We start from the raw sequence: 25,346 nt of genomic DNA, 5'->3' as shown, positions 1-25,346 counted from the left end.
TATCACCAGGCAGTGCACTTCTCTCCTGTGACGCGGGGCAGAAGCAGCAAGCAGCGGCTCCCAGTCAGCCAGGCGGTCACAAGAGTAAACAACTGATGACCACTCTGTGAGCACACAACCAGTTTCTGTCTCACTTTCGGTACGATATTCAAGAGATTACATGACATACTCAATGCTTTAATTATGAAATAGGTTTTGTATTAGATGATGCTGCCCAACTGCAGGCTAATGTAAGTGTTCTGAGCATGTTTAAGATAGGTTAGGCTAAACTATGATGTAGGTTAGGTGTATTAAATGCATTCTCAACTTAGGATATTTTTGGGACACAACCCCGTCGTAAGTCGAGGAAGACTGAATTCCCTTTAGACATTGCTGGCTTTGCAGTTATGAACGTTTCAAGAGAGGTGATAAGGAGGGAGCGCACACACTTGGATACTCTCAAGTGCTGCAAACTGCTTTGTTAGGGAAAAGATACAACTGTCAATAAAATGATGTCCTTGAATGTATTTTTTATAGCGAATAAAGAATTAGTGTCCAAATATGTCTTTTTAAAAGCACAGAAGGAATCATATAAAGAGAGTTCATTTCTGGCAATACCTTTATTTTAAAGGCTACTCTTCCTAATAATTTTACCATATACTTAAATTTTTATTTTATTTGTGTATTTATTTTTTTCACTTACTTAAAATTTTATTAACAAAAATTTCCACTTGGGTGCTTTGCTAATGAAGACCATTCTGAGTAAGTGTTGTTTTCCTTATAAGGGTAGAATCTTTGTAAAAGAAGTGAATGATTTACAAGATGCAGAATAAGAAAAAAATATAATTAATATAAAATATGGAACAGTAAAATTTAATGAAAGGAGGATAATTCTTGAAAGAACCCTGACATGGTTGCAGATGTAAGCAACATGCAAGCTATAAACAGCATCATATTCCCATTTTGATTAATGTTAAAATATCTCTAAATATAGCCCAATTCATATCTGAGAAAAACATTTCAGGGCATAATTACTGATAATGATAACAGTAACCAATAATAGTCAAAACCCATCCACTGCTATAAACTCACATAACTTGCACTTAAAATATTCAAATTACAATTAATTCCCCCCCCCATTTATACCCTATATTGTTCTAGGTTTTAATTGAAAGATGCCATCCTCTTTATCCATTTTATTTTCTTATTTTCTTGCAACTTCTATTTTAACTTTACTAGAGACATAAAATATATAAGAACCTAGTAGTCTGAGTAAAAATAGAATAAATGGATAACCATTTGGGAAAAATAAAGAAACCCTTCCTTCTCAGCATGGACAAAAATAAACTTCAGGTAGATTAAAAATTGATGTAAAAATGAAGCCACAAAAACACCTAAGAACATGCATCTAAATAACTTTATTAAATAATCTAATATTGTCCCACTGACAGATGCTATCATATATTAAATTCTAACTATATTTTCTGGTTGTGGGGAAGTTTTCAAGCATCACATACTCCCAAAGGGAACCCCCACCCCGACCCTGTGAAGAAAAAAACTACCACTACCAACAACAACAAAAACTTCAGATTTTACTATGTAAAAACCAGAAGTAATGTGTCAGAAAATACTATAGGCAAATGTAAAAGGCCAACAATGACCTGGAGAAAATATTTCTAATAAAAGTGACAGTTAATATTCCTAATGTATAAAGAATATCAGAAAATAGTAAGACAAAACCCAGTAGGAAAATGGCAAAGGACATGAACAAGCAACTCACAAACAGCCAATAAACATATTTTCAATGTTCATTCTCACTAGAATCATTGAACCCCCCCCCCCCCGCCCCAAAAAAGATGTCACTTTTTGCTCATATAGCGTAAGGGCAAAGGTATTTTACAATGCCTATTATCCAATGTTAGCAAAGGCTGGCAATCTAAGTAGGAGCAAGCACAGATTTGAGAAAATGGGTGACAGGTAAACAGGAATGGCTGCTTAAGCATATGTACGACTGCCATTATGGCGGGCTTCGCTGAGGTTGGAGATGGTGAGTTTTGGTAAATCTAGTCTGCGTGTCTACATGATTTTCTTCAGGAGTGCTCAGCAGTCAGTATACAAAAGAGAAACTGACAAGCTTAATTCAAGGTGTTCTTGCAAAGTAAGCATGGCACAATGAAAAGGGTACAAAAGACAATAAGTTAGCACAAAATGAAGGGAACTAGTTATTCACCGAACTAATAAGTCCCATGAGATCTGGCATATAGGGATATTACTCTTTCCTTTCTTCCTTATTATGTAACCATTTTAAGCATTAGTGTATGTGTGTGTGTGGCCAATACTAAGTGCTCACTACAACTGATATGACAAATACACAAAGGATCATAAGAGGTACTATGTACAACTATATACCAACAAATTGGACAACCTAGAAGGAATGCAACCTGCCAAAACTGAATTAGGGTGAAACAGAAAATCTGAATAGACCAACTGCTAGTAAGGAGATGAAATCAGTTTAAAAATTTTAAAGAAAGCCCAGGACTAGATGGCTTCACTGTTATATTTCACCAAGCATTTAAAGAATTCACATCAGTCTTTCTCAAACTCTTCCAAAAAATCAGTTGAAATGTCTCCTTTTTTGTTTATAGTTTTGATTTGGGTCTTCTATTTTGCTTGGTGAGTCTAGCTAATAGTTTGTCAATTTTGTTCATCTTTACAAAGAACCAACTCTTAGTTTAGTTAATCCTTCCAATTGTTTTCCTGTTCTGTATTTCATCTACTTCTGCTCTAACCTTTATTATCTCTTTCCTTCTGTTAACTTTGGGCTCAGTTTGTTCTTTCTATCGTTCCCCAAGGTGTACAGGAAGGTTACTTGGGCTTTCGCTTGCTTCTTAACGTAAGTGTTTATTGCTATGAACTTCCCTCTTAGAACTGGTTTTGCTGTATCCCATTACTTCTGGTATATAGTATTTCCATTTTCATTTGTCTCAAGAAACTTTTTTATTTCCCTTTTAATTTCTTCTTTGATCCCTTGGTTGATCAGGAGTGTGTTGTTCAATTTCCATGTTAAATTTTCCAGTTTTCCTCGTTACTGATTTCAGTTTCATATCATTGTGGTCAGGGAAGATAGCTGATATAGTTTAAGTCTCTGAATTTGCTAAGATTTCTTTTGTAGCCTACCTTATTTCTATCCTAGAAAATGTTCCATGTGTGCTATTTATCTTTTACCTATTTTTGTGTCAGACTATTTTGTTGTTGTTGAGTTTTGAAAGTCCTCATATATTCTATGTGTTCCAAATAGTGACAATGTTGTGAGGCTTTTGTCCTATTTTAAGAATTTTATAATTCTAGGTCTACCTTTAAGTCTTTGATCTTACTTGAGTTAATTTTTGTATATGGTGTTAGATAAGGGTCTAACTTCATTTTTTGCATGTGATTATCCAGTTTTCACAACACCGTGTTAAAAAAAGACTGTCCTTTCCCCATAGAATGGTCTTGGCATCCTTTCCAAAAATCTTTTGACCATAAAAGCAAGGGTTTATTCCTGGGTTCTCTATTCTATTTCATTGCGCTATGTATCTGCCTTTATGTTAATACTACATTGTTTTCATTACTGTTGCTTTGTATTAAGTTCTGAAATTAGGAAATGTGAATCCTCTAGCTTTCTTCTTTTTCAAGATTGTTTTGGCTATGCAGGATCCTGTGAGATTCCACATGAATTATAGAATGGGTTTTTCTATTTTTGAAAAAAATGTCCTTGAGATTTTGGTAAGAATTATACTGAATCTATAATTGTTTTGAATTGATATCTTAATAATAGAAAGTCTTCTAATCTATGAACATGGGATGTCTTTCCATTGATTCATGTCCTCTTCAATTTCTTTCGGCAACATTTATAGTTTTCATTGTACAAGTCTATCATCTCCCTGGTTAATTCCTAAGCATTTAATTCTTTTTAATGCTATTATAAATAGAATTTTTTCATAATTTCCTTTCCATTGTTAGTGTATAGAAATGTAACGGATTTTTTGGTATTGATTTTACACCCTGCTACTTTGCTGAAGTCACTCACTAGTTTTTTTTTTTTGTTTGTTCATTTTTTTGCTAGAATCTTTAGGGTTTTCTACATATAAGATCACATCATCTACAAAGACAATTTTACTTTTGCCTTTCCAATTTGGGTAACTTTTGTTTCTCTTTCTTAACTAACTGCTATGGCTAGAACTTGCAAGACTATTTTGTTTGTTTGTTTTAATGTTTATTTATTTTTGAGAGAGAGAGGCAGAGCACGAGTAGGGGAGAGGCAGAAAGGGAGGGAGACACAGAATCCAAAGTGGGCTCCAGGCTCTGAGTTGTCAACACAGAGCCCAACATGGAGCTCACGAGCAGTGACATCATGACCTGAGCTGAAGTCAGACACTTAACTGACTGAGCCACCCAGGCACCCCACTTCAACACTATTTTTAACAGAAGTGGTGAAAGTGGGCATCCTTGCCTTGTTCCTGATCTTAAAGGAAAATATTTTAGTCTTTTCCTTTAGGAAAAGAGCATGATGTTTGCTGGAAGTTTTGTATTATGTTGAGATAGTTTCCTTCAATTCTTAGTTTGTTGAGTGTTTTTTATCATGATAGGGTGCTGAATTTTGTCAAATGCTTTTTCTGCATCAATTGAGATGACCATGTTTTTTTTTTCCATTTGTTAAATGATAACTATATTGTGTGACTTTCATATGCATTCCAGGAATAAATCTCACTTGATCATGGTGTAAAATCTTTTTAATATGCTTCCTAATTTGGTTCATTAGTATTATGCTGATGATTTTTGCATAGGTTTCATGAGAGATATTGGTCTCTAGTTCTTTTTTTTTTAATTTTTTTTTAATGTTTATTTTTGAGAGAGACAGAGACAGCGAGTGGGTTAGGGGCAGAGAGAGAGGGAGACACAGAATCGGAAGCAGGCTCCAGGCTCTGAGCTATCAGCACAGAGCCCGACGTGGGGCTCGAACTCACAAGCCATGAGATCATGACCTGAGCCAAAGTCGGACACTCAACCGACTGAGCCACCCAGGCGCCCCTCTAGTTCCTTTTCTTGTGTCTTTTTCTGGCTTTGGTTTCAGGGTAAGACTGGCCTCATGGAATGAGTTAAGAAGTGTTCCCTCCTCTTCAATTTTTAAAAAAAGTTTGAGAAGGACTGATAGTAGTTCTTTAAATGTTTAGTAGAACTCACCAGTGAAGCCATGAGATCTAGGGCTTTTGTTTGCAGAGTGGGTGTGCAATTGATTTTTGATTACTGATTTGATCTCTCTACTAGTTATAGGTCTATTCAATCTAATTCTTCATGAGTCCTGGTAGCTTTTGTATTTCTAGGAATTTGTCCATTTTATCTGATTATCCAATTTGTTGGCATATCGTTGTTCATTAATACTCTCTTAAAGTCCTTTTTATTTCCATACAATTGGTAGTAATGTCTCACTTTCATTTCTAATTTTAGTAATATGAATCTTCTCTTTTTTCTTAGTCTAGACTAGGTAACGGTTTGTCAATTTCGTTGACATATTCAAAGAACCATATTTTGGTTTGACTGATTTTCTCTTTGTTTTTCTAATCTCCATTTAGATTAGAATAAAGACTGCTCTAGTCTTTATTATTTCCTTTGTGTTAGATTTGAGTTCAGTGTATTCTTTTCTCATTCCTGAAGGTGTAAAGTTAGTTGATGATTTGACATCTTTCTTATTTTATTTTGTTTTTTGAGAGAGAAAGAGAGTGAGATTGCAAGCAGGGGAGAGGGGTAGAAGGAAAGAGAGAGAATCTTAAGCAGGCTCCACACTCAGCACAGAGCTCCACAACCCAGGGATCATGACCTGAGCTGAAATCAAAAGCTGGATGCTCAATCCACTGAGCCACCCAGGGGCCTTTCTTGATTTTTAAATGTAAGTATTTATAGCTATAAAGTTTCCCCTTGATACCACTTTCACTGCATCCTGTAAGTTTTGACATGTTGTGTTTTCATTTTCATTTGTCTCTAAGTAGTTTATGATTAAATTTCTATAGATTTGTGAGTAAATTCAGTTTTTTTTTTGCTACTGATTTGTAACTTTATCCTGTTGTGGTCAGAGAGGACAGTTTGTATCATGTCTATCTTTTAAAATATACTAAGATCAGTTTGTGGCCTAACATACAACTACCATGGAAAATGAGCAATGTGTACTTCAGAAGAACGTGTACACTGTTGTTTTTGTTGTTTTTGTTGGGTAGAGTGCTCTGTATACGTTCATTAGATCTCATCAGTTGACTGTGTCAACTTCTGTCTGATTATTCTATTAATGTAAATAGGTTATTGAAGTCTCCAACTATAAATACAGATCTATTTCTCCCTTCAATTCTGTTAGTTTTGGCTTCATATATTTTGCTGTTTGTCATCAGTTAAGTTTAATAATTGTTTTATGTTCTTGCTGTATTGAACCTTTGATTAATATCCAATTGCCCTTGTTTATCTCCTATAATAATTTTTGACTTAAAGTTTATTTTGTCTTAAACTCAAAATGGATAAAGGACCTGAATGTGAGACAGGAAACCATCAGAACCCTAGAGGAGAAAGCAGGAAAAAAAACCTCTCTGACCTCAGCCGCAGCAACTTCTTACTTGACACATCCCCAAAGGCAAGGCAATTAAAAGCAAAAATGAACTATTGGGACCTCATGAAGATAAAAAGCTTCTGCACTGCAAAGGAAACAATCAACAAAACTAAAAGGCAACCAACGGAATGGGAAAAGGTATTTGCAAATGACATATCGGACAAAGGGCTAGTATCCAAAATCTATAAAGAGCTCACCAAACTCCACACCCGAAAAACAAATAACCCAGTGAAGAAATGGGCAGAAAACATGAATAGACACTTCTCTAAAGAAGACATCCAGATGGCCAACAGGCACATGAAAAGATGCTCAACGTCACTCCTCATCAGGGAAATACAAATCAAAACCACACTCAGATATCACCTCAGGCCAGTCAGAGTGGCCAAAATGAACAAATCAGGAGACTATAGATGCTGGAGAGGATGTGGAGAAACGGGAACCCTCTTGCACTGTTGGTGGGAATGCAAACTGGTGCGGCCACTCTGGAAAACAGTGTGGAGGTTCCTCAAAAAATTAAAAATAGACCTACCCTATGACCCAGCAATAGCACTGCTAGGAATTTACCCAAGGGATACAGGAGTACTGATACATAGGGGCACTTGTACCCCAATGTTTATAGCAGCACTCTCAACAATAGCCAAATTGTGGAAAGAGCCTAAATGTCCATCAACTGACGAATGGATAAAGAAATTGTGGTTTATGTACACAATAAAGTACTACGTGGCAATGAGAAAGAATGAAATATGGCCCTTTGTAGCAACGTGGATGGAACTGGAGAGTGTGATGCTAAGTGAAATAAGCCATACAGAGAAAGATACCATATGTTTTCACCCTTATGTGGATCCTGAGAAACTTAACAGAAACCTATAGGGGAGGGGAAGGAAAGAAAAAAAAAAGAGGTTAGAGTGGGAGAGAGCCAAAGCATAAGAGACTCTTAAAAACTGAGAACAAACTGAGGGTTGATGGGGGGTGGGAGAGAGGGGAGGGTAGGCGATGGGCATTGAAGAGGGCATCTTTTGGGATGAGCACTGGGTATTGTATGGAAACCAATTTGACAATAAATTTCATATATTAAAAAAAATAATAATAAAGTTTATTTTGTCTGATGTTATCACCACGTTTGCTCTCTTCTGGTTAGTATTTACATGGATTACCTTTCTCCTCCCTTTCACTTTCATTATGTGTCTTTATATGTAAAGTAAGTCTCCTGTAGACAGCATATAGTTGCATCTTGTAGTTTTATCCATTCTGCCAATCTCTTATTTGTTTATTGGAGAATTTAATCTGTTTATATTCAAGGTAAATACTGGTAAGAAGAAACTTACTTCTACCATTTTGCTATTATTTTCTATATACCTTATAGTCTTTTGTTGTCTCATTTCCTGCATTATTGTCTTTTTTTAAGTTGGTTTTTATAGTGAATGCAACATTTCAATTCTCATTTTTTTTGTGTATATTTAGCTATTTTCTTTGTGTTTCCCATGGGGATTACGTTTAAGGTCTGAAAATTATGTAACACTCTAATTTGACTTTATACCAGCTAACGTCAATAACCTACAAAACAACCTCTGCTCCTTTACAGCTCCACCTCCACCCTGTCAGTAGCTGATGTCACGAAATACAAACTAATAATTATTTTAAATGCATTAGCCTCTTAAATGCATCATGTAGACAAAAAATGGAATTACAAACCAAAGTCACAACAATGCTAGCTTTTACAGCAAATATTTTTTTTAGAAGATTTTAGGCTCTTAAATCATGTAACAAAAAGTGGAGTTCAAACATTTGTTACAATACTGACTTTTAGTTGCTTGTGTGTTTACCTTTATCGAGATGTTTATTTCTTCATAAAGCTTGGAGTTACTGTCTACTGTCCTTACATCTCACCCTGCAGGGCTCCCTTGAGCATTTCTTACAGGGCAGGGCTAGTAGTAATGAGCTCCCTCAGCTTTATTTTATTTGGGAAGGTCTCATTTTTGTGAAAGAATGCCCTCACTTTTGAAAGACCATCTTGATTTTTTTTCTTCTTTGAGCACTTTAAGTTTTATTTATTTATTTTGAGAGGGAGACGGATTCTGTCAGTGCAATTTTTGTCTTGGTGCAGAGACAGATTACAGGTGCCTCCAACTTCACCACCTTCCCTGAAAACTATTTTTGTGTATTGATCTGGTCACCAAATAACTTCCTAAATACATTTACTAGTTCTAAAACTTTTCAATTAATTTTCTTGGGCTTTTGAAGTAGACAATCATAGCATCTAGAAATAATCTAATGTCTCCTCCTTTGAAATACTTATACCTCTCACTTTTTAATCTGGCCTTTCTATTATTTAAAAATGTTATTGGCAAGCATTCTTGTCTTATTCTTTCTTGACTTACATAGAGTATATTGGTAGTGCTTCTGTGTTCATCATAATGTGGGCTGTTAGTTTTACTTATCTTTACATGGTTAAAGAAGAATTTCTGCTTTCTTATTTAGTAAGATTTTTCCTCCAACAACCTGATCAACTATCATGATAATATAAAATTTTCTTATTTAACACTGAGATATTTAATGTATTTTCTAACACTTAAACATTCTCGTATTTCTGCAAATAACCCATACTTGTTTTGAACATAATGCTGGATTTGGCTTAATGGTATTTTTAACTTTTTTTTTTTTTTAATTTAAAGTGACTGATTTGTGATTTTCACTTTTGTACTGTCTTCTAAAGGCTTTTATGTCAGTGTTACAACACCTAAATTGAACTGGGAATTCTTCTATATTTTCCTGTGTTCTGGATAATTATCTGTTCATAGGTGTGGATGAAGCTATCTGTATAACCTCAACTAAGCCTAGCAGCATGTTCTCCAATAATTTTTCTTCCCTCGCCAGGTGTATTCAAGTTTTCCACTTCTTTTTTTTACCCTTTTGTCCACTTATATTGTCTTAAAATCACTCTTTGTATTCAGATTTTCAGATTATTTTAGCATAAGACTGTTACATTTTAATATGGTATTTTCTAATAAATTTTAGTTCGTATCTCTGGTTAATATCTCAAATTTCTGATATTCTAATTTTTAATTCTTTTTTTTTTTTTTTGGTTAAAGAATTGCCAGAAGGTTGTCAATTTTGTTGGATCTTCTCAAAAAATCAATTTTTCCTGTTTCCTAATTTATCACAGAAATTTAATTCCATCTTTCCTTTTACCATTTTGTTTTGTTGTTCTCTTTCAAATTTCAAAAATATGAATGCCTACTATGTTTTCAGTCTGTAGCCCACATGTTTTCCAACCGGTAAAACTTTGGGTAATAAGCACATCCATGCGCTTTTCCACATTCTACAGTCTGGCTCCTGTCCTCAGCACACAGCTACAATTGTTCTCAGTAAGTCACGGATCCCTATGTGTTGTCCAAGATAACAAACCTACTGTCCTTTTTTTACTAGAACTCTTTATACGGTATCTGTCATTAACCATGTCCTGCTTCTTGAAACTCTATTCTCTTGGCTTTTCTGAGAAAACCCTTTCCTCGCTTTTCTCCTGAGTCTCCCATCATCCTCCCTCAGCATCCCACCACGGTGGGCTTTTTTTCTTCCCTTAAATGTCCGGGTTTCCCAAGACTGTGTGTCTGAGAACTTTGCTCTTATTAAACATGATTCCTAGTGACCTCATCCAAATCCATGGATCCAACTATCTTTTATATGTAAAACTATCTAAACCCATTGTACAGCTCCCAACTGGATAAGACAAAATAGGATATCTCAAGGTATCCTGTCTAACTAATGTCAGCAATATCATCTTTATCCTGTAAATTTTACCATCTTTCCAGGTTATAGATACTTGTGATTACTATCAATATTCCCAGGTTGGTAACATAGGAATTATTTTAGGTTCCTCCCTCTCATGTACCCATATTCAATCAGTCACCAAATTCTGAAGGTTTACCTTTACCCCTTTAAGAATGTGTTCCTTCATGGCTGTTCCTAGAATCTCTACCTTAGATCATGATTTTCATAAAAAACTACCTTGATACTCCCATAATCTTCCTGTCTGCAACCTGGTCTCTCTCCTATCTACATGCTACACTTTCCAGATGATTTTTTTTTATTTAAATTTATTTATTTTGAGAGAAAGAGAAGCAGCAGGGAAGAGGCAAAGAGAGAGGGGGACAGAGGATCTGAAGCGGGCTCTGTGCTGACAGCAGAAAGCCCAACGCAGGGTTGGAACTCACGAACTATGAGATCATGACCTGAGCCAAAGTTGGACACTTAACCAACTGAACCACGCAGGCGCCCCCAGGTGATTTTTTAATAAATGAAATATTTGTTTACTGGTGACTCACAGCTTGTGCTCTTACACATTCTTTTTATTTCCCCTACTTAGGATAGCCTCTGTCTACCCCCTTATCTACCTATTTAAATTCTACGTCCTTCCAAGTTTAAGCCTTCTATCTCCCTCTCTAGAAAGCTCCTTCTCCTTTTGTGCTAGCATTGCACCTTGGGCACATGTCTTTCATAAAACATGTGGTTCTATGGCAACTACTGATTAATTTGACTATTTTCCACTAAAGGAGAAGCAACCCGAGGCCAACCAATCTTGTTTGCCACTGTACTCTCATCAGCTAGCAAATGTTTGTTCATGTTCAAAGTACACATGAACTATTTTTTAAAAATTTTTGTTTAAGAACTCATGTAAACATATATATAACCAGAACTGTTAGTCAGAGAAAGGCAGATATCATATGATTTCATTCATATGTTGGAATCTGAGAAACTTAACATATGACCATAGGGGAAGGGAAGGAAAAGTAAGATACAAACAGAGAAGCAAACCATAAGAGTCTCTTAAACAGAGAACAGGGTTGATAGGGGTAGGGAAAATGGGTGATGGGCACTGAGGAGGGCACTTGTTGGGATGAGCACTGGGTGTTGTATGGAAGTGATGAATCACGGGAATCTACTCCTGAAGCCAAGACTACACTGTATGTTAACTGACTTGACGATAAAAAAGTTTAGAAAACTAACTAACTAAATAAATAAAATCTTAAAGAAAAAAAAAAAAAGAACGGACTACTAGTAAACTTACATAAACAAAAATACATACAACAGAAAAAAACATAAGCGGGTCCAGGTCCATAAATTCATGTTGCTTTTCCAAAAGAATTTGAGTCCTACAGGAGGTCAGACTCCTAAGCTTCTCTGAACTTAGGAATGTAAAAATTGACCAGATAACTCAGGATTGGAATGCTACCAACTATTCTATATTACAATTCTGGGTCTAACATAGCCAGACTATTAGAGTGGTATGATTAAAAGAAAAAAAAAAAAAAAAGCTAGTATGTTGATTGTGATGCATCCTTAAAAGACCTGAGTCCTTAATAATGAAATAAAAATAAAAAAGGGTTTGCTCATTGTAAATCCATTCCTTAAGGTCTTATCACAACACACTGCTCAGTTGAAAATACTAGCTCTTGGGACTCTCAGATTTTGTTACCAGATTTTTGTTGTGGTGCTTTGTTTGTTTCCGGTGGGAGTTTTTTATTATCTTGTTTATTTTCATAATTAATTGCAGTATATAACTCAAAGGAGCATAAATTTCTTAAGGACAAAGCTGGACCATCAGAGAGTAAAACTATAAGCAAACTGTTTAGAAAAAAACATTCAGTAAGAGTTTCAGTTTTCCAATCTGTATGTCATCTTAGCCCTGACCTAAATATAGTAAGTTTGCTTTAATTACAACTTTTTGGTTATAGAAAACTGGTAGTGAAACTAAGGCTTGAGATTCTACCTCTAATTATGACTCAATGTTATACTGTTCCAGGAACCCAGCCTATAAGCCCAGATCCAGTAAAGCCATCTCAAAATAAATTGTTCACAGGAAGCACTCAAAACAACACTGTATGGAATGGGAAAAAATTACCAATGTAAAAACAGTAAAACATTTTTAAATGTGCAAAACTCACACTCACATAGTTTAAGAACTGCATTTTCCAAACATACCTTGTCCATTAATTTACTTGCATGAAGACTCAAGCTATTGAAGAATATTTTTTTGCTTAGCAAATGCATTTCTTCAATGGTAGTCAATAATGTAGTTGCACTATTTCCAACAATGCCACTAAAAGCAAAGAATATTTCAGGTTGCAAAACAAGCCTGACACAATGAGTTCTTTAACTGAATATAATTCGCTTAAAAGATCTAGATTTAAAATAAAAGTATGTATGGAGAATATAAGCTGTGAATTAAAAACAACTACTTTAGTTTCACATAAAAATGACAGAGATATTTTACTTAAGAGTTAGGTAACAAACAAATGTTTCCAGTGTTTCACAATCTCTTTTAGAAAAACACTTATAAGATGCAAATCCATCCATTTTTCTCTATTACGGTAAATGCATGTCTTGATTATCCAAGACCTAATTTTAACTTTAAGGAAGCCATTCCATCAATAATAACTCTATTCATAAAATATTTAAATTTTATTAACACTGATTTATTCTTTCCATTAAAACTCTTACACCAGGGGCGCCTGGGTGGCTTAATCAGTTAAGTGTCTGACTTCGGCTTGGGTCATGATCTTGTGGTTCTTGAGTTGGAGCCCCACATCGGGCTGTGTGCTGACAACGCAGAGCCTGCTTTGGATCTTCTGTCCTTCTCTCTTTCTGCCCCTCCCCCACTTGTTCTCTCTCTCTCTCTCTCTCTCTCTCTCTCTCTCTCTCTCCCCCAAAAATAAGTAAACATTAAAAAAAGGTGAGTAAAAAAAAAAAAACCTGACATCATATATAAAGTTTCTCAATTTTTATACGACTGCCTAAGTAGCAGCAAATTTAGACTGAATATGAAAAATCTTGTAATATTTTAAAATATCTAATTATTAGCACACTCTATACTCCTCAATTTGCTATTACAAGGATATTTCTTAGACCTATCTAAGGAATTTTCTCATTTTTTCTAGAATGTAAAACAAGCCTGTATATAAAACAATTCCCAATTTTATTCTAATTCATGTACTGAAAGTCATTTAAAAATTTGATATTAGGAGAAAAGGTTTTTGTTGATGTGAAAATATACCATAATCCAGTAGGAAATCCTAACTTCTAATGGCACAATACCATCTTACTATACCTAAAAGAAATTTAGATTGCTGAAAATAAATATAATGGCATTACTAAATACCATTAGATAGTAAACAAACAATCAAAAAAAGCCAATTTACAGAAAACTGATATATTACACATGACATGTTATAAAAGCAAATACTAATGCCATTTACTTCAATACATTCTGAAACTAAAACAAATTGGAATGAATTCTTATATAGTTAATGCAGGCAAACCAAATTAACAAACATATATATAAAGTAAATAGCAAAATAAAAGCAAATTCCTAAACAGGTAGCCAAAATACCTATATTTACAAAAAAATAAAGTATTTCAATTAAAAATAGTATAAGCTAAACACCAAAATAAACTGAAAGAAATTCCCACACATGCCTATACATACAATAAAAAAAAGTATGTTTCTAAATAGTAAAATACACCAAGCCAACAGGGGAAAAAACTGAATGTATACAAACAGAAACTGATATTTAAAAATTTCTTTAATGTTTATTTATTTATTTTGAGAGAGAGAGAGAGAGAGAGTGAGTGAGTTGGGGTGGGGCAGAGAGAGAGGGAGAGAGAATCCCAAGCAGGCTCTGTGCTGTCAGCAGAGAGCCTGATGCGGCACTCGAACTCACGAACCATGAGATCAATTATGACCTGAGCTGAAATCAAGAGTTGGACACTTAACTGACTGAGCCGCCCAGGCGCCCAGAAACTGACATTTTAATGAAAACTTTGGAGAGATAACAACATATGTTTACATTCATTTAAAAAAAAAATTGGAGTTATCAGCCATATTTTGCACTTACTCAGATCTAGAATTTACTAATGGTTGCAAAGTACTCAACAGGTACCAGTAACTGGGCCAAGTACTTACAGATGGTTATTGCATTTCACTCCATATTTATACCCAACATGCTTATCCTGCCATTACTTGATTTTTCAGTTTTAGGTATTATTTACAAAAACCCTGCTATGGAAGATGAGAGTCAAATTCTCTTAACATAATGCTCATCCCCCACCACAATATACCCAAACTTCAGCTTTCCCAGGCTCTCTAATACAGTTATATCACAGGGTTCTGGTGAATCAACACTCAATGTTTACAATATTACAGGCATGTAAATACTATTCAGAGCTAACTGAGGCATCAGGGAATTCAACATAAGGGAATGAGCAGGCTGATGAAGAAGACAAACCCCAGTGTCACAGCCTTGCAGGAGGCCTAGAAAGCAAGCAGTCCAGACTGGAGGAAGAGAATGAAGGTTCCAAGAGGAATGTAGGAAGGGAAGAGGGGAGAGAAGTTGGGAAGAATTGGTAGATGTGCTTGACTACACGGTGAGAAAATGTGGAGTCCACTTAAGGGTTTGGGTCTGCAGCAAAAGCACTACCAGGAATTTATCCAAAGGATACAGGACAGGGGCACACGTACCCCAATGTTTATAGCAGCGCTTTCAACAATATGGGAAGAGCCCAATGCCCATCAACTGATGAATAGATGAAGCTGTGGTATATTTATACAATGGAATACTACTTGGCAATGAAAAAGAATGAAATCTTGCCATTTGCAACGATGTGGATGGAACTAGAGGGTATTATGCTAAGTGAAGTAAGTCCGAGAAAGACAGAAATCTTATGTTTTCACTCATATGTGGAATTTAAGAAACTTAAGACCATGGAGGAAGGGAAGGAAAAAAAAAAAAATAGTTACAGACAGAGAGGAAGACAAGCCATAGGAGACTCTTAAATACAGAGAACAAACTGAGGTTTGATGGGGGTGGAGGGGCAGGGGGGGTGGGGAAAATAGGTGATGGGCATTGATGAGGGCACCTGCTGGGATAAGCACTGGGTGTTGTATGTAAGTGATGTATCATAGGAATCTACTCCCAAAGCCAAGAGCACACTGTATACACTGCACGCTAACTTGATGATAAATTATATAGTAAAAGAAAAAAAATTTGGGTCTAAAACAGCAATCAGGACATAGGAAAGTAAGCAAATACAAAAACAAAGCAATTACTAAGCACAGAGAGAAAAAGGTTTACAAGTAAGGAAATGTAATCAAAGTATGCTGGATTCCCTGTTTTCATGGATTCTGCATCTTCCTTTGCCTCGTTCACTATTGCCTTTTGATGGAATCTATCCTCTGGGAGTTTGAATGTATAGGGGGCATTTTTTTTTTTTTTTTTTTTGAAAATTTGCACGTCTCCTATTTTTCCCCAATTTTCTTTGTGGGTTTCTTTTCTTTCTAACCTCTAAATATGAGAGCTCCCCAGGTCTCAGTCTTAGGCCTCTTCTTCATCTGTACTTACTTGCTAAGTGATCTTACCTAGTCCTGTTGCTTCAAATACCATCTATATGCTGCAAACTACCAGATGTATAGGTTCAGCCCTGACTTCTCTGTTGTCTGCTAACTCAACACATCCCACCGCATGTTCACAGGGATGCTGAATCCCACACGGCCAAAACTGAGCTGAACTCTTCAGTACCCACCCACTCCCATAAACCTGTTCCTCTCCAGCATCCTCCCTCTCAGCAAACGACAATACCACCCATCTAACTGTTCAAACCAAAAGCCAAGAATTCGTCCCAGACTCCCCACATTTCACCCTACCTAGTCCATATATATTTCCTATTGTCTCTGGAAACCCTACTTTTCATCACCCCAAGACTATCACTCTGACACATCACCATCTCTGCTCAGAACACAGACTGCTTCCTAAATACCTTGTTCCCCTTTATCCCAGTACACTACATTATTCACAGTGTCCAGAGTCACCTTATATATCATAAATCAGCTCAAGTCACTGAAACATCCCCACCCACCCCCACACACATACATCTTCTCCAACCCTCTCAGTATAAAATCAAAATCTTCACCATAGCCTACAAAGTCCTACATGATCTGGCCTTTGCTTACCTCTCTGATTTCATTCCTCCCTACTCCTTCCATTCACTCTATTCCAACCACTGGCCTTCCTTCTGGTCCTGTAAAATGCAAGCTTTTTCCGGCCTCAGGACCAGAATACCCTGTCTAGGATGCTCTTTAACAAGACCTTTACATGCCCGACTCCTTCACGCTATGCAGGTCTGTGTTCAAATATCACCTCCACCAAAAGGCCTTTAAAATAGCCCCATGCACATACACTTGCTCATATGTGGTCACTCCCTATACTTCGTTTCCTTTCTCCTGCTTTATTTCTCCTTGTTGTCCTTAGCACTATCTAAATTATTATTTTATACTTGTTTGTCTTTCTCCCCATTAGAATGTAAGTTTAAGCGGTTTTGTTCACTGCCATATCTTTAGCATCTAGTAGACTGACATCTGCAATCAATTTTTTAATTGACTAAATGAGGAAATATGTGAACAAGTAAAAAAAGTACATGGAAAAAAATGATCAAAAGATCCAACTGTCATCCTCAAAATCATCACTTTCAAAGACAGAAAAATTACAATTCTCAGAGTCTAATAAATATATTACCTTCAGAATCCAAATGATTTTTTCTTAGCATTCTTTGTATTAGAAACTGAGTTATCTTTATCTTCAAATGATAAATTTTGTTCAGTACCATCATGGGTATTACTACATAAATAATTTAAAAATTATTTACCACTACCTTTGCCTAATACGGCATTAGTTATGTGTTAGCTGCTTTCAGCTGCTGTTGTGTTTTCTAAGTACGTATCATTCTCTTATTTTAGGAAGCTTACCACATCACAATTGAAACTAATTTATTGCTTCTGAGTCATGGCAAATGATGGTAATAAATTTATATCTAAAATGTTAGAGGACTAACCCAAATCCTATCACTGATTAGTTATATATAGCCTGTGGCTTGTTGGTTTTGTTTAAAAATTTACCGGGGTGCCTCGGTGGCTCAGTCAGTTAAGCGTCCGACTTTGGCTCAAGTCATGATCTTGTGGTCCGTGAGTTCGAGCCCCACATCAGGCTCTGTGCTGACAACTCAGAGCCTGGAGACTGCTTCGGATTCTATGTCTCCCTCTCTCTGCCCCTCCCCCACTTGCACTCTGTCTCTCAAAAAATGAATAAGTGTTAAAAAAAATTTTTTTTTTTAATTTACTAATAGCATGTGAATTCCATCTCTTAACTGTGAAGTTCTGGGTGGCTAGTCTCAGCTACAAGAAGGTAGGGAACTACACCACCATAGTCTTTTGGTGCTTCCTTAATTAGAGATCCCTGCACCTCTCCTATTAGTTATAATAACCCCGGATTTTAACAATTGGACTTCTGTTCCTGATACTAACATACTGGATGAAAAATAATTGTTAAGTCATTTTTAATGGATAGTAATGGAAACTATCCAAAATATAGTGTGAAAGGTCATTGTTTTAACACAACTACATGGAACACAAGACACGGAATATGGTCTTATAGTGACATTTATAATAAAGCTCAAGAGTATACCATCACTGCAAAGTGAAGATAAATGAATCTTTTGGAGTCAAAGATCAAATTATAGAGAAAATAAGTGGTTCCTAATCAGATAAAGTAGCTTTTACTGAAAGCAGACAAAGCTATAGTTCTGTTTTATCATTAATAGAAAACTAAATGTTAAAAAAAAAACTTACATTATTTATACCCAGAATAGGACACTTCACTTATTGTGCTCTATTTTGAGTGTAATGTATAATTACTGTAGGTACCATGGATCTCTTTTACAAACTTATACTGTTATATAGGCTGTGTGTGTGTGTGTGTGTGTGTGTGTGTGTGCACAGTTATGTTTGGGGAAGAAAGGGAAAAGAAATGGCGGACCTCAAAATACAGCACAAACAACACATACATAATGATTCATAAGGTGTGGAGGTTCTGCTGGTTTATATTTAGTCAAACAAATGGTGAAAGCAAACAAAACTAAAACCTTATACTGTGTTTCTACCTGAAATTACGTATCACAGAGGGTCTAACAAGCACATTTAACCATTCCACTTACCTGATTGTATGATGGTAAAATTTGAGGAGGTTAGAAATTTTATATAACAAAACTGCCCCAGGTTCAGCAACTATTACTTGTTCAATTCGAACCTGTGAAAATGTGAAAAAAAATTAAACATTTCTTAAAGGCATAATTTTCATTCTACAATCACATGTGGTCTAAACAGCATTTTAAAAAGACAAAATTTAATTCTGTAGAAATCACAAAATTCCTTCTAAGTAATCTCTGAATATTAAATTATAAGGGATAGTAGAGTAACAGAAATATTTTAACACAGATATACTCTACCAAAAAAAAAAAAATCCTTTACCTACAGAATTTGGCTTGAAGGCAGTCGCTACCAAAATAACCAATACATGAGGAGGTCATTGTGAGGTTTTTTACCAGTATATAATGGAATTTAGTTCAGCACTATTTGCAAATCAGCTGTTACCTCCCTAAGAGCAGATTATCAGTGAAATACTGCTCTATCATCAACTATTCAGAAAAAAAAAAAAAATTAAAGAATTCTTATCTTCAAACTATTATACCGAATTTCCTTTTTTAAATTAGCACCAACATATATGTCTAATTACGACTACCAGGGCAATATCAGATCTAGTTCAAAGTTAACTCGATCTCTCTTAAGGTTAACTACTAGGAATCTTGAATTAAATTCCATCCGTTACATTCCCTTTATATTCCCTAATTAATGAATGCAAGCTAAATTACACCGGGATGCACTTCCTTACATATTGTATCTGCCCTTAAGCCGCTGCTTACATTGTGTCTTCCTGTTTTCCTAACTAGATTCTAAACACAGACCTTGTATTTGTTTTCTGCTGCTTTTACATCTCCACAGCATCTGGGAGAACAGTACGTACACCACAGATGCTTAATACATGCTTTTGAAAACTGAAGTTTCTCTGTACTTAGATTTTGGAAGATGTCATAATGCCAACATATGTGATTTGCTAAAATAGATTTACAAATGTATGTATGTGAGCATACAAAAACCTCTCAGATTACAGAAATTAAATGACCTTTACATTAATACGTTTATGAAATTTATACATCTTTTGGCATTACACATTAGTAGAGGAGCTAACTAACACAATATTATAAATTGTGAACAGCATGTGAATTTAAAAACCACAATTTACACATTACGATTTCTTTCTAGGTCCAAGGCCTGCCTCAATAGTGATTTAAATGATATATCAATAAGTGATATTTTCTGAATGTTAATGTAATTATCAGGACAAAATATAATAGATGCTAATTGTAGATAGACAGCTCTTCTCTAGTAGATTTGTAACAGCATCTTAGCTATCTGGCAAAGTCTCTCCAAAAATGTTCAGGCATCAAAAAAATACTCTTTCCGCCAACTCTGTCAAGCAAGTGAGAAAGGAGGAAGAGGGAGGGGAAAAAGGGAAGGAAAAGAGGGAAGACACAGAGGAAGGAAGAGGAAACAAACCCAGTTCCGTCCCTTTTCACACACACACAAAGGTTCTGCGGGAAAGCAGCATCCTTTCAGCTACGATGAAAAGAACAGAGAAAGGCTGAAAAATCAGGGGATTTATGTCCAATACACGAAGGTTGTTTGCCACACCGTTTTCTGAGGGTGACATAAGAGGGCCACCATTTTCAGCAAAGGCCAACAGTCCCAGGAAAAACAACAGGCGATGAGAGAAAAACACAAATGTACAAAGGCTGAAAGAGACTACGGAGGTGGTGGCAGCAGGAACCAACTAGAAAGTAGAAGGCGCCGGAGAAAAACAAGCATTATTAGCAAAGCTGAACAGCAGTGACGGGAAGAATGGCTCAGACGTAACAGGCTTCCAACTGTCCCTGGCACATAATAAACACTCAAGAAACTGTAACTGTATCGGAAGTGGCAGAGATGATAAAGGCAGAAATTAAAAGTAGCCAAAGGGGCCACAGGCAGTTGGACAACAATCTTGGGAGGAGATAAAAGACCCAATGGCGGCTCTCCATTCCAGTGCCAGAGAGAGAGCTGTAGCAAAGCAGGAGTCAGAAAGCAAGAGAAAGATGGAGAGAATCTGTGTTTATGGGGAGGGGACACAAGGAGGAGGCAGGACTGAAAGGGATAATAACAAACCTTTGTCTCAACATCATAGATGGCTGCTTGGAGTAGACGTTTGTTCCCCAGTACACATCAGCAATCTGAGGGCACTATTTCTGTACCATGCAATACAGCATTCAGCTCTATTTCCCATGCCATTTATCTTTGTATATGAACTTATTTTCATACAACCCACCATGATGTATGAAGGTCTGAGCATATCATAAGTTTTTATTAAGAAAGGTAAAATTCAAATGTTAGCTAGTAATCGCTTTGCAACCCAGAACAGTCATATAAAAAGAAGCATCATCTTACCACCTATAGAGTTGGAAAACAAAGATTCAATACATTAATTCTTTTTTTTTTTTAATTTTTGTTTATTTTTGAGAGAGACAGAGACAGAGCACAAGCACAGGGAGTGCGGAGAGAGGCGGAGACACAGAATCCGAAGCAGGCTCCAGGCTCTGAGCTGTCAGCACAGAGCCCGACATGGGCTTGAACCTGTGAACCATGAGATCATGACCGTAATCACGATCAAGCTGAAGTTGGACGCTTAACCGACTGAGCCACCCAGGTGCCTTGATGATGATTATTTTTAAATGTATTTTACAATCCTACACTAATGTGTTAATTTGAGAAAATTATAGCTCGATTTCCAGCTGTGAAGTTATTTTTAAACTCATAGGAATAAGGCAATAATTTATCCAGATACCATATAACATATATAAAAGCAAAATATTTACCTTCAGAGGCCTGCACACACCCTCAGTAATATGCCCAACAACTTCCTGAATATTTTCTTCAACACCTACAATTAATTATAGCATAACTAAAATGTTTTTTCCATATTACGCGTAAGTTCAAAACACGAACAATAATGTATATGATTAATGACACTAATAACAAACATTTAAAATAACATAACAATATTTTATTAAGTTGAATGTCTTTTAGGACATTATTAATTATGTTAACATTTGGGTCTAGAACCTGGTTAATTTATTTCACTGCTGATTAATAAAATGAACAACTTCTTTGTGAAAAAGAATAAATGTATGAGTCACAGGAAAAAAATGACTGGGAAACATTAATTGAAGGGAGTGATATGAAGATGTATTAGCGTCTGCTCTACAAACGCCTTATTCTGGGCAGGGGTGCTGAGCACAGAAGCTGAGATGTAAAAATGGAAAGCACACCTTGTAACCTAAGGGAAAAACTGACATTTACTAAATATTGACTATTTGCCAAGCTCCTGGGTACTTGACATTTACTGCTTGTGACTTTTTTTTTCAGATGGAGAAACTGAGGCTTAGAGGAATTAAGTCATTCTCAAAGAATAACCTATTTCATCCAACTCCGATCTATTTTCTTCCAACCTCTTCACACTGCCTCTCAGATACACTTTACCAAAACATCTTTTAAGAAATACATTATTTTAAACTAGGTAATTAGGATAACAGAAACCCACTTTAAAAAGTGTAGACCTTGTGCCAATCCAGCATACCCACTGAGTCTAATGTGAATTTCAAAGAGCGAGAAAAACAAGCCGGTAAGTACCCTCCCCGATTTGCACACTAGCCTCTCCTGCAGATCAGGATCTGAGCCAGAGCGGCGCAGGCTGACCAGTGCGACAAAGTCACAATATTCCTCTTCACTTCCTATCAAAAACAGAGTACCTTAATTTTCCATTTATCCCTCAAACTCTAACAACAGGCATCTTAAGGTAATCGCCATTAAGAAGACGTGAAATTCTGTAACAACCACACATCAGCAGTTTCTTCCTTGAAATCAAGACCAAAATTTTAAGTACATAAGGTACTACATGGGTAATTATTCAAAAAACTACAACAGCCACATGAGAATGAATAAAGGGGCTGGGTGGTAGAAAGAAATGAGAGACTTAGTGGCTTAACGACCTCAAACCAGACACTTGGTCACACATATAAAAGGAGGATATACCACCTCTCACTTTAAAGTGTGGTGTGGACATCTGAGACCATGTGTGCTACACGCACCAGAAGGGTCTTAAAAGTCAGGCAGAGGAGTCTAGGCCTGATAGGGAAGGTCACAGGGACCGGTGCACAAGTGTGCACAGCTGTGTGACAGGAAGGTGATGGAGGACAGAAGTCTATTAGCAGGAGAGGGGAGAAACCAGAGGAAAACTAATCAGGGCTCTTACTGTGCCACTGAGGGGCGAAGAGCTTATCTCTGTGAAGATGACAGATTTCGAGAAGTCTTGTGTTATTGTCTCTATTTAGATGTCAGCAATTAACAACTGGAGGACCCACCTTGTAGAGTTACATGCTTTAAGAGAGCTTCAAGGTGTTCTTTCTCAGAAGCGGTCGCCTGATGGAGCCAAGCCAACATATCTCCCACGTATCTAATGCAGAAACTGAATGTGAGTAAAGATTTCCTTCAGAAAAGCCTCAAAAATCCCAACACTGTCTGATTACTATACCTCAAGGGGTCATGGGAGTGCATTTCAATGGGTCTTGGCGTGCCTCCCGGGCCCCCTCTCGTAAGAGCATCAATAAATCCACGAACAACGGTACTTCTCCTGGCTGTTCCAAATTCATCCAAGGTATACCTGGGAGAAACAAGTTATTGGAGAACCAGAGGTGTTTCTTTCTGATGGTTACATCGAACTATCCATGCAGTTTCTAAGATAAGCAGCTTGTCTCAGCTTCTTTACACAAGGCTCTCAAGCAATAAATACTGTTGTGCACAATTACCTTGCGATCACTTTCTATCTTTTTAAAACAAATTAGAATCAAAATGCTTTGATTTTTCTCCCCTCATGCTCTTAGATTATAAATATGTTTAGTGTAAAGAATGCATTCCTTTAAATGATCACGAATTCTACGAAATGACTTCTGACTAAATGACTACTTACAGCACAAAATTCACAAACTTTTAACTTCTCAAATACGTAAAACGAATCCTCATCCTCAGGACCCAATCTGTCCCAATAAACAGAAGCAATGTAACTTCTGTTTCTAGGGCTATTCACTCTGACCACAAGTTATATTAGAAACCAGTGAATTCACTGGCAATTTAAATAGGGGTGAGGGGACTTATCAAGCCTGACAAACACTAGACTCTGATCCGTATAATTATATGAAATATACGTACACATTAATATTAATGTTAATCTCCCTTTAATAACAGACATGACTTGAAGCAAAACCAGCATGAGTTACAATGAACCTTCAATGACATCTATGTATGTGAAACACCTTTTCCCCGAGAGAGAGGAACATTTCTTTGACTTGAAAGAGATTATTTCCCAACAAAGGTCAAAAATTCAAAATGGAAAAAAAAAGTATTCAAAATGAAACTTTATAAAGGTGAATGTTAGAATTATTTAAATATCCTAAAATGCCTCTGGTTAAAATTAAAAGTTAAAATCCCCATTTTTTCAGCTAGGGCTATAGCAAAAAAAAGAAAAATTCCGGTCAAAAAGTAAATTAAAAGATGAAAGATCTGGGTCCAAAACAAATTAAAAGAATAGTGTAAAAGCCTCTAATAAATGGATCAAATACATAAAGAATGAATAAAAGTCAGCAAATTACTACATTCCTTAACACCTTATATTCTGAAGGTTTACCAAAGGAAGGAAGACATCAATTTATTCATTTCTACTTATAGTAAATTTCTTTATGAAAAAATGGCTACACTTGATTTATTAAAAGCTAACAATGCATTAGCATTCCAGTTACAAGCTACCTAATAAAAGCTGGGTATGGCAACGCCTCCCAAGGACTTCAATAATTACCGTTTTTCTGGCACATGATACCTACATGTTTGAGACACGCTCGAGACACCAAAGCTTTTACTCATTACTTAAAGTACATACGCAGTGCCATCTGGTGGTTAACATGAGACACTGTTAATTTTTTTCTAAATTTAAAGAAACCACCACCTTGAAAATAAATGATAACTTAATGAAAGGCCAACTTTCTCTTTTAGCATTCATCTTACAGGAATCAACTGGTCTTTAAAACTTCCTTCTTCCTAAGTTAACTTCCAAATGCCTCTTACCATGTTCCAAACTGCACTATTGCCCCCCTATTCCCTGGCTTGTGCCTCTTGAAGATAAATCGTGTCTATTATAGTTCTGTTCTTTGCCTTTCAAGCTTTTTCCTGGCTGTAACAATGGATTCTAAATATACCCTTCTGTATTTGACAGCTTTCCAGTTTATCTCCTTTCAAAATAAAAATAATAGCTAAAATTCTGTGATGAGCAAAGCATTATTCTAAGCACCTTATGTGAACAATCTAACTTAAATCTTCACAAAAACCCTGTAAGATAGGCACTATTTTTATCTTTATTTAAGGAAATTGAGGTTTATAAAGGTACAGAGGCTTGTCAAAAAATCTAACTCGGAGCTCGCCTTCTAAACTATTATACAATACTGCTCGTTTCCAAGTGTTTATCAAGAATCAAAATTTAGGGACGCCTTGGTGGCTCAGTCGGTTCAATGTCCGACTCTTGATTTCAGCCCAGGTCGTGATCTCATGGTTGGAAGATCAAGCCCCGCATCAGGCTCCACAGTGTCAGCATGGAGCCTGCTTAGGATTCTCTCTCCCTCTTTCTCTGCCCCTTCCCTACTCGCTCTCTCTTTCTCT

At 36.2% G+C, this 25,346-nt stretch overlaps 1 protein-coding gene across 5 annotated transcripts in view; it reads right to left on the bottom strand.

Moving 5' to 3' along the window:
- COG6 (component of oligomeric golgi complex 6) overlaps positions 1-25,346 on the bottom strand; it is a 136,697-nt gene that overhangs the window by 87,185 nt on the left and 24,166 nt on the right. For all 5 annotated transcript variants that reach the window (XM_045052346.1, XM_045052347.1, XM_019825759.3 and 2 more), the window contains exons 9-13: positions 23,176-23,304; positions 23,006-23,097; positions 21,461-21,525; positions 18,650-18,741; positions 12,590-12,707 (exon numbers count right to left, since the gene is read on the bottom strand). In XM_045052346.1, coding sequence (XP_044908281.1) covers positions 12,590-12,707; positions 18,650-18,741; positions 21,461-21,525; positions 23,006-23,097; positions 23,176-23,304 — 496 coding nt within the window. The remainder of the gene's footprint in view (positions 1-12,589; positions 12,708-18,649; positions 18,742-21,460; positions 21,526-23,005; positions 23,098-23,175; positions 23,305-25,346) is intronic.

This window comes from Felis catus, chromosome A1, assembly GCF_018350175.1.
Source record: "Felis catus isolate Fca126 chromosome A1, F.catus_Fca126_mat1.0, whole genome shotgun sequence".
In the NCBI taxonomy this organism is placed as follows: Eukaryota; Metazoa; Chordata; class Mammalia; order Carnivora; family Felidae; genus Felis; species Felis catus.
The sequence above is the reverse complement of the archived record's forward strand: the minus strand, read 5'-3'. Positions and strand labels throughout refer to the sequence as shown.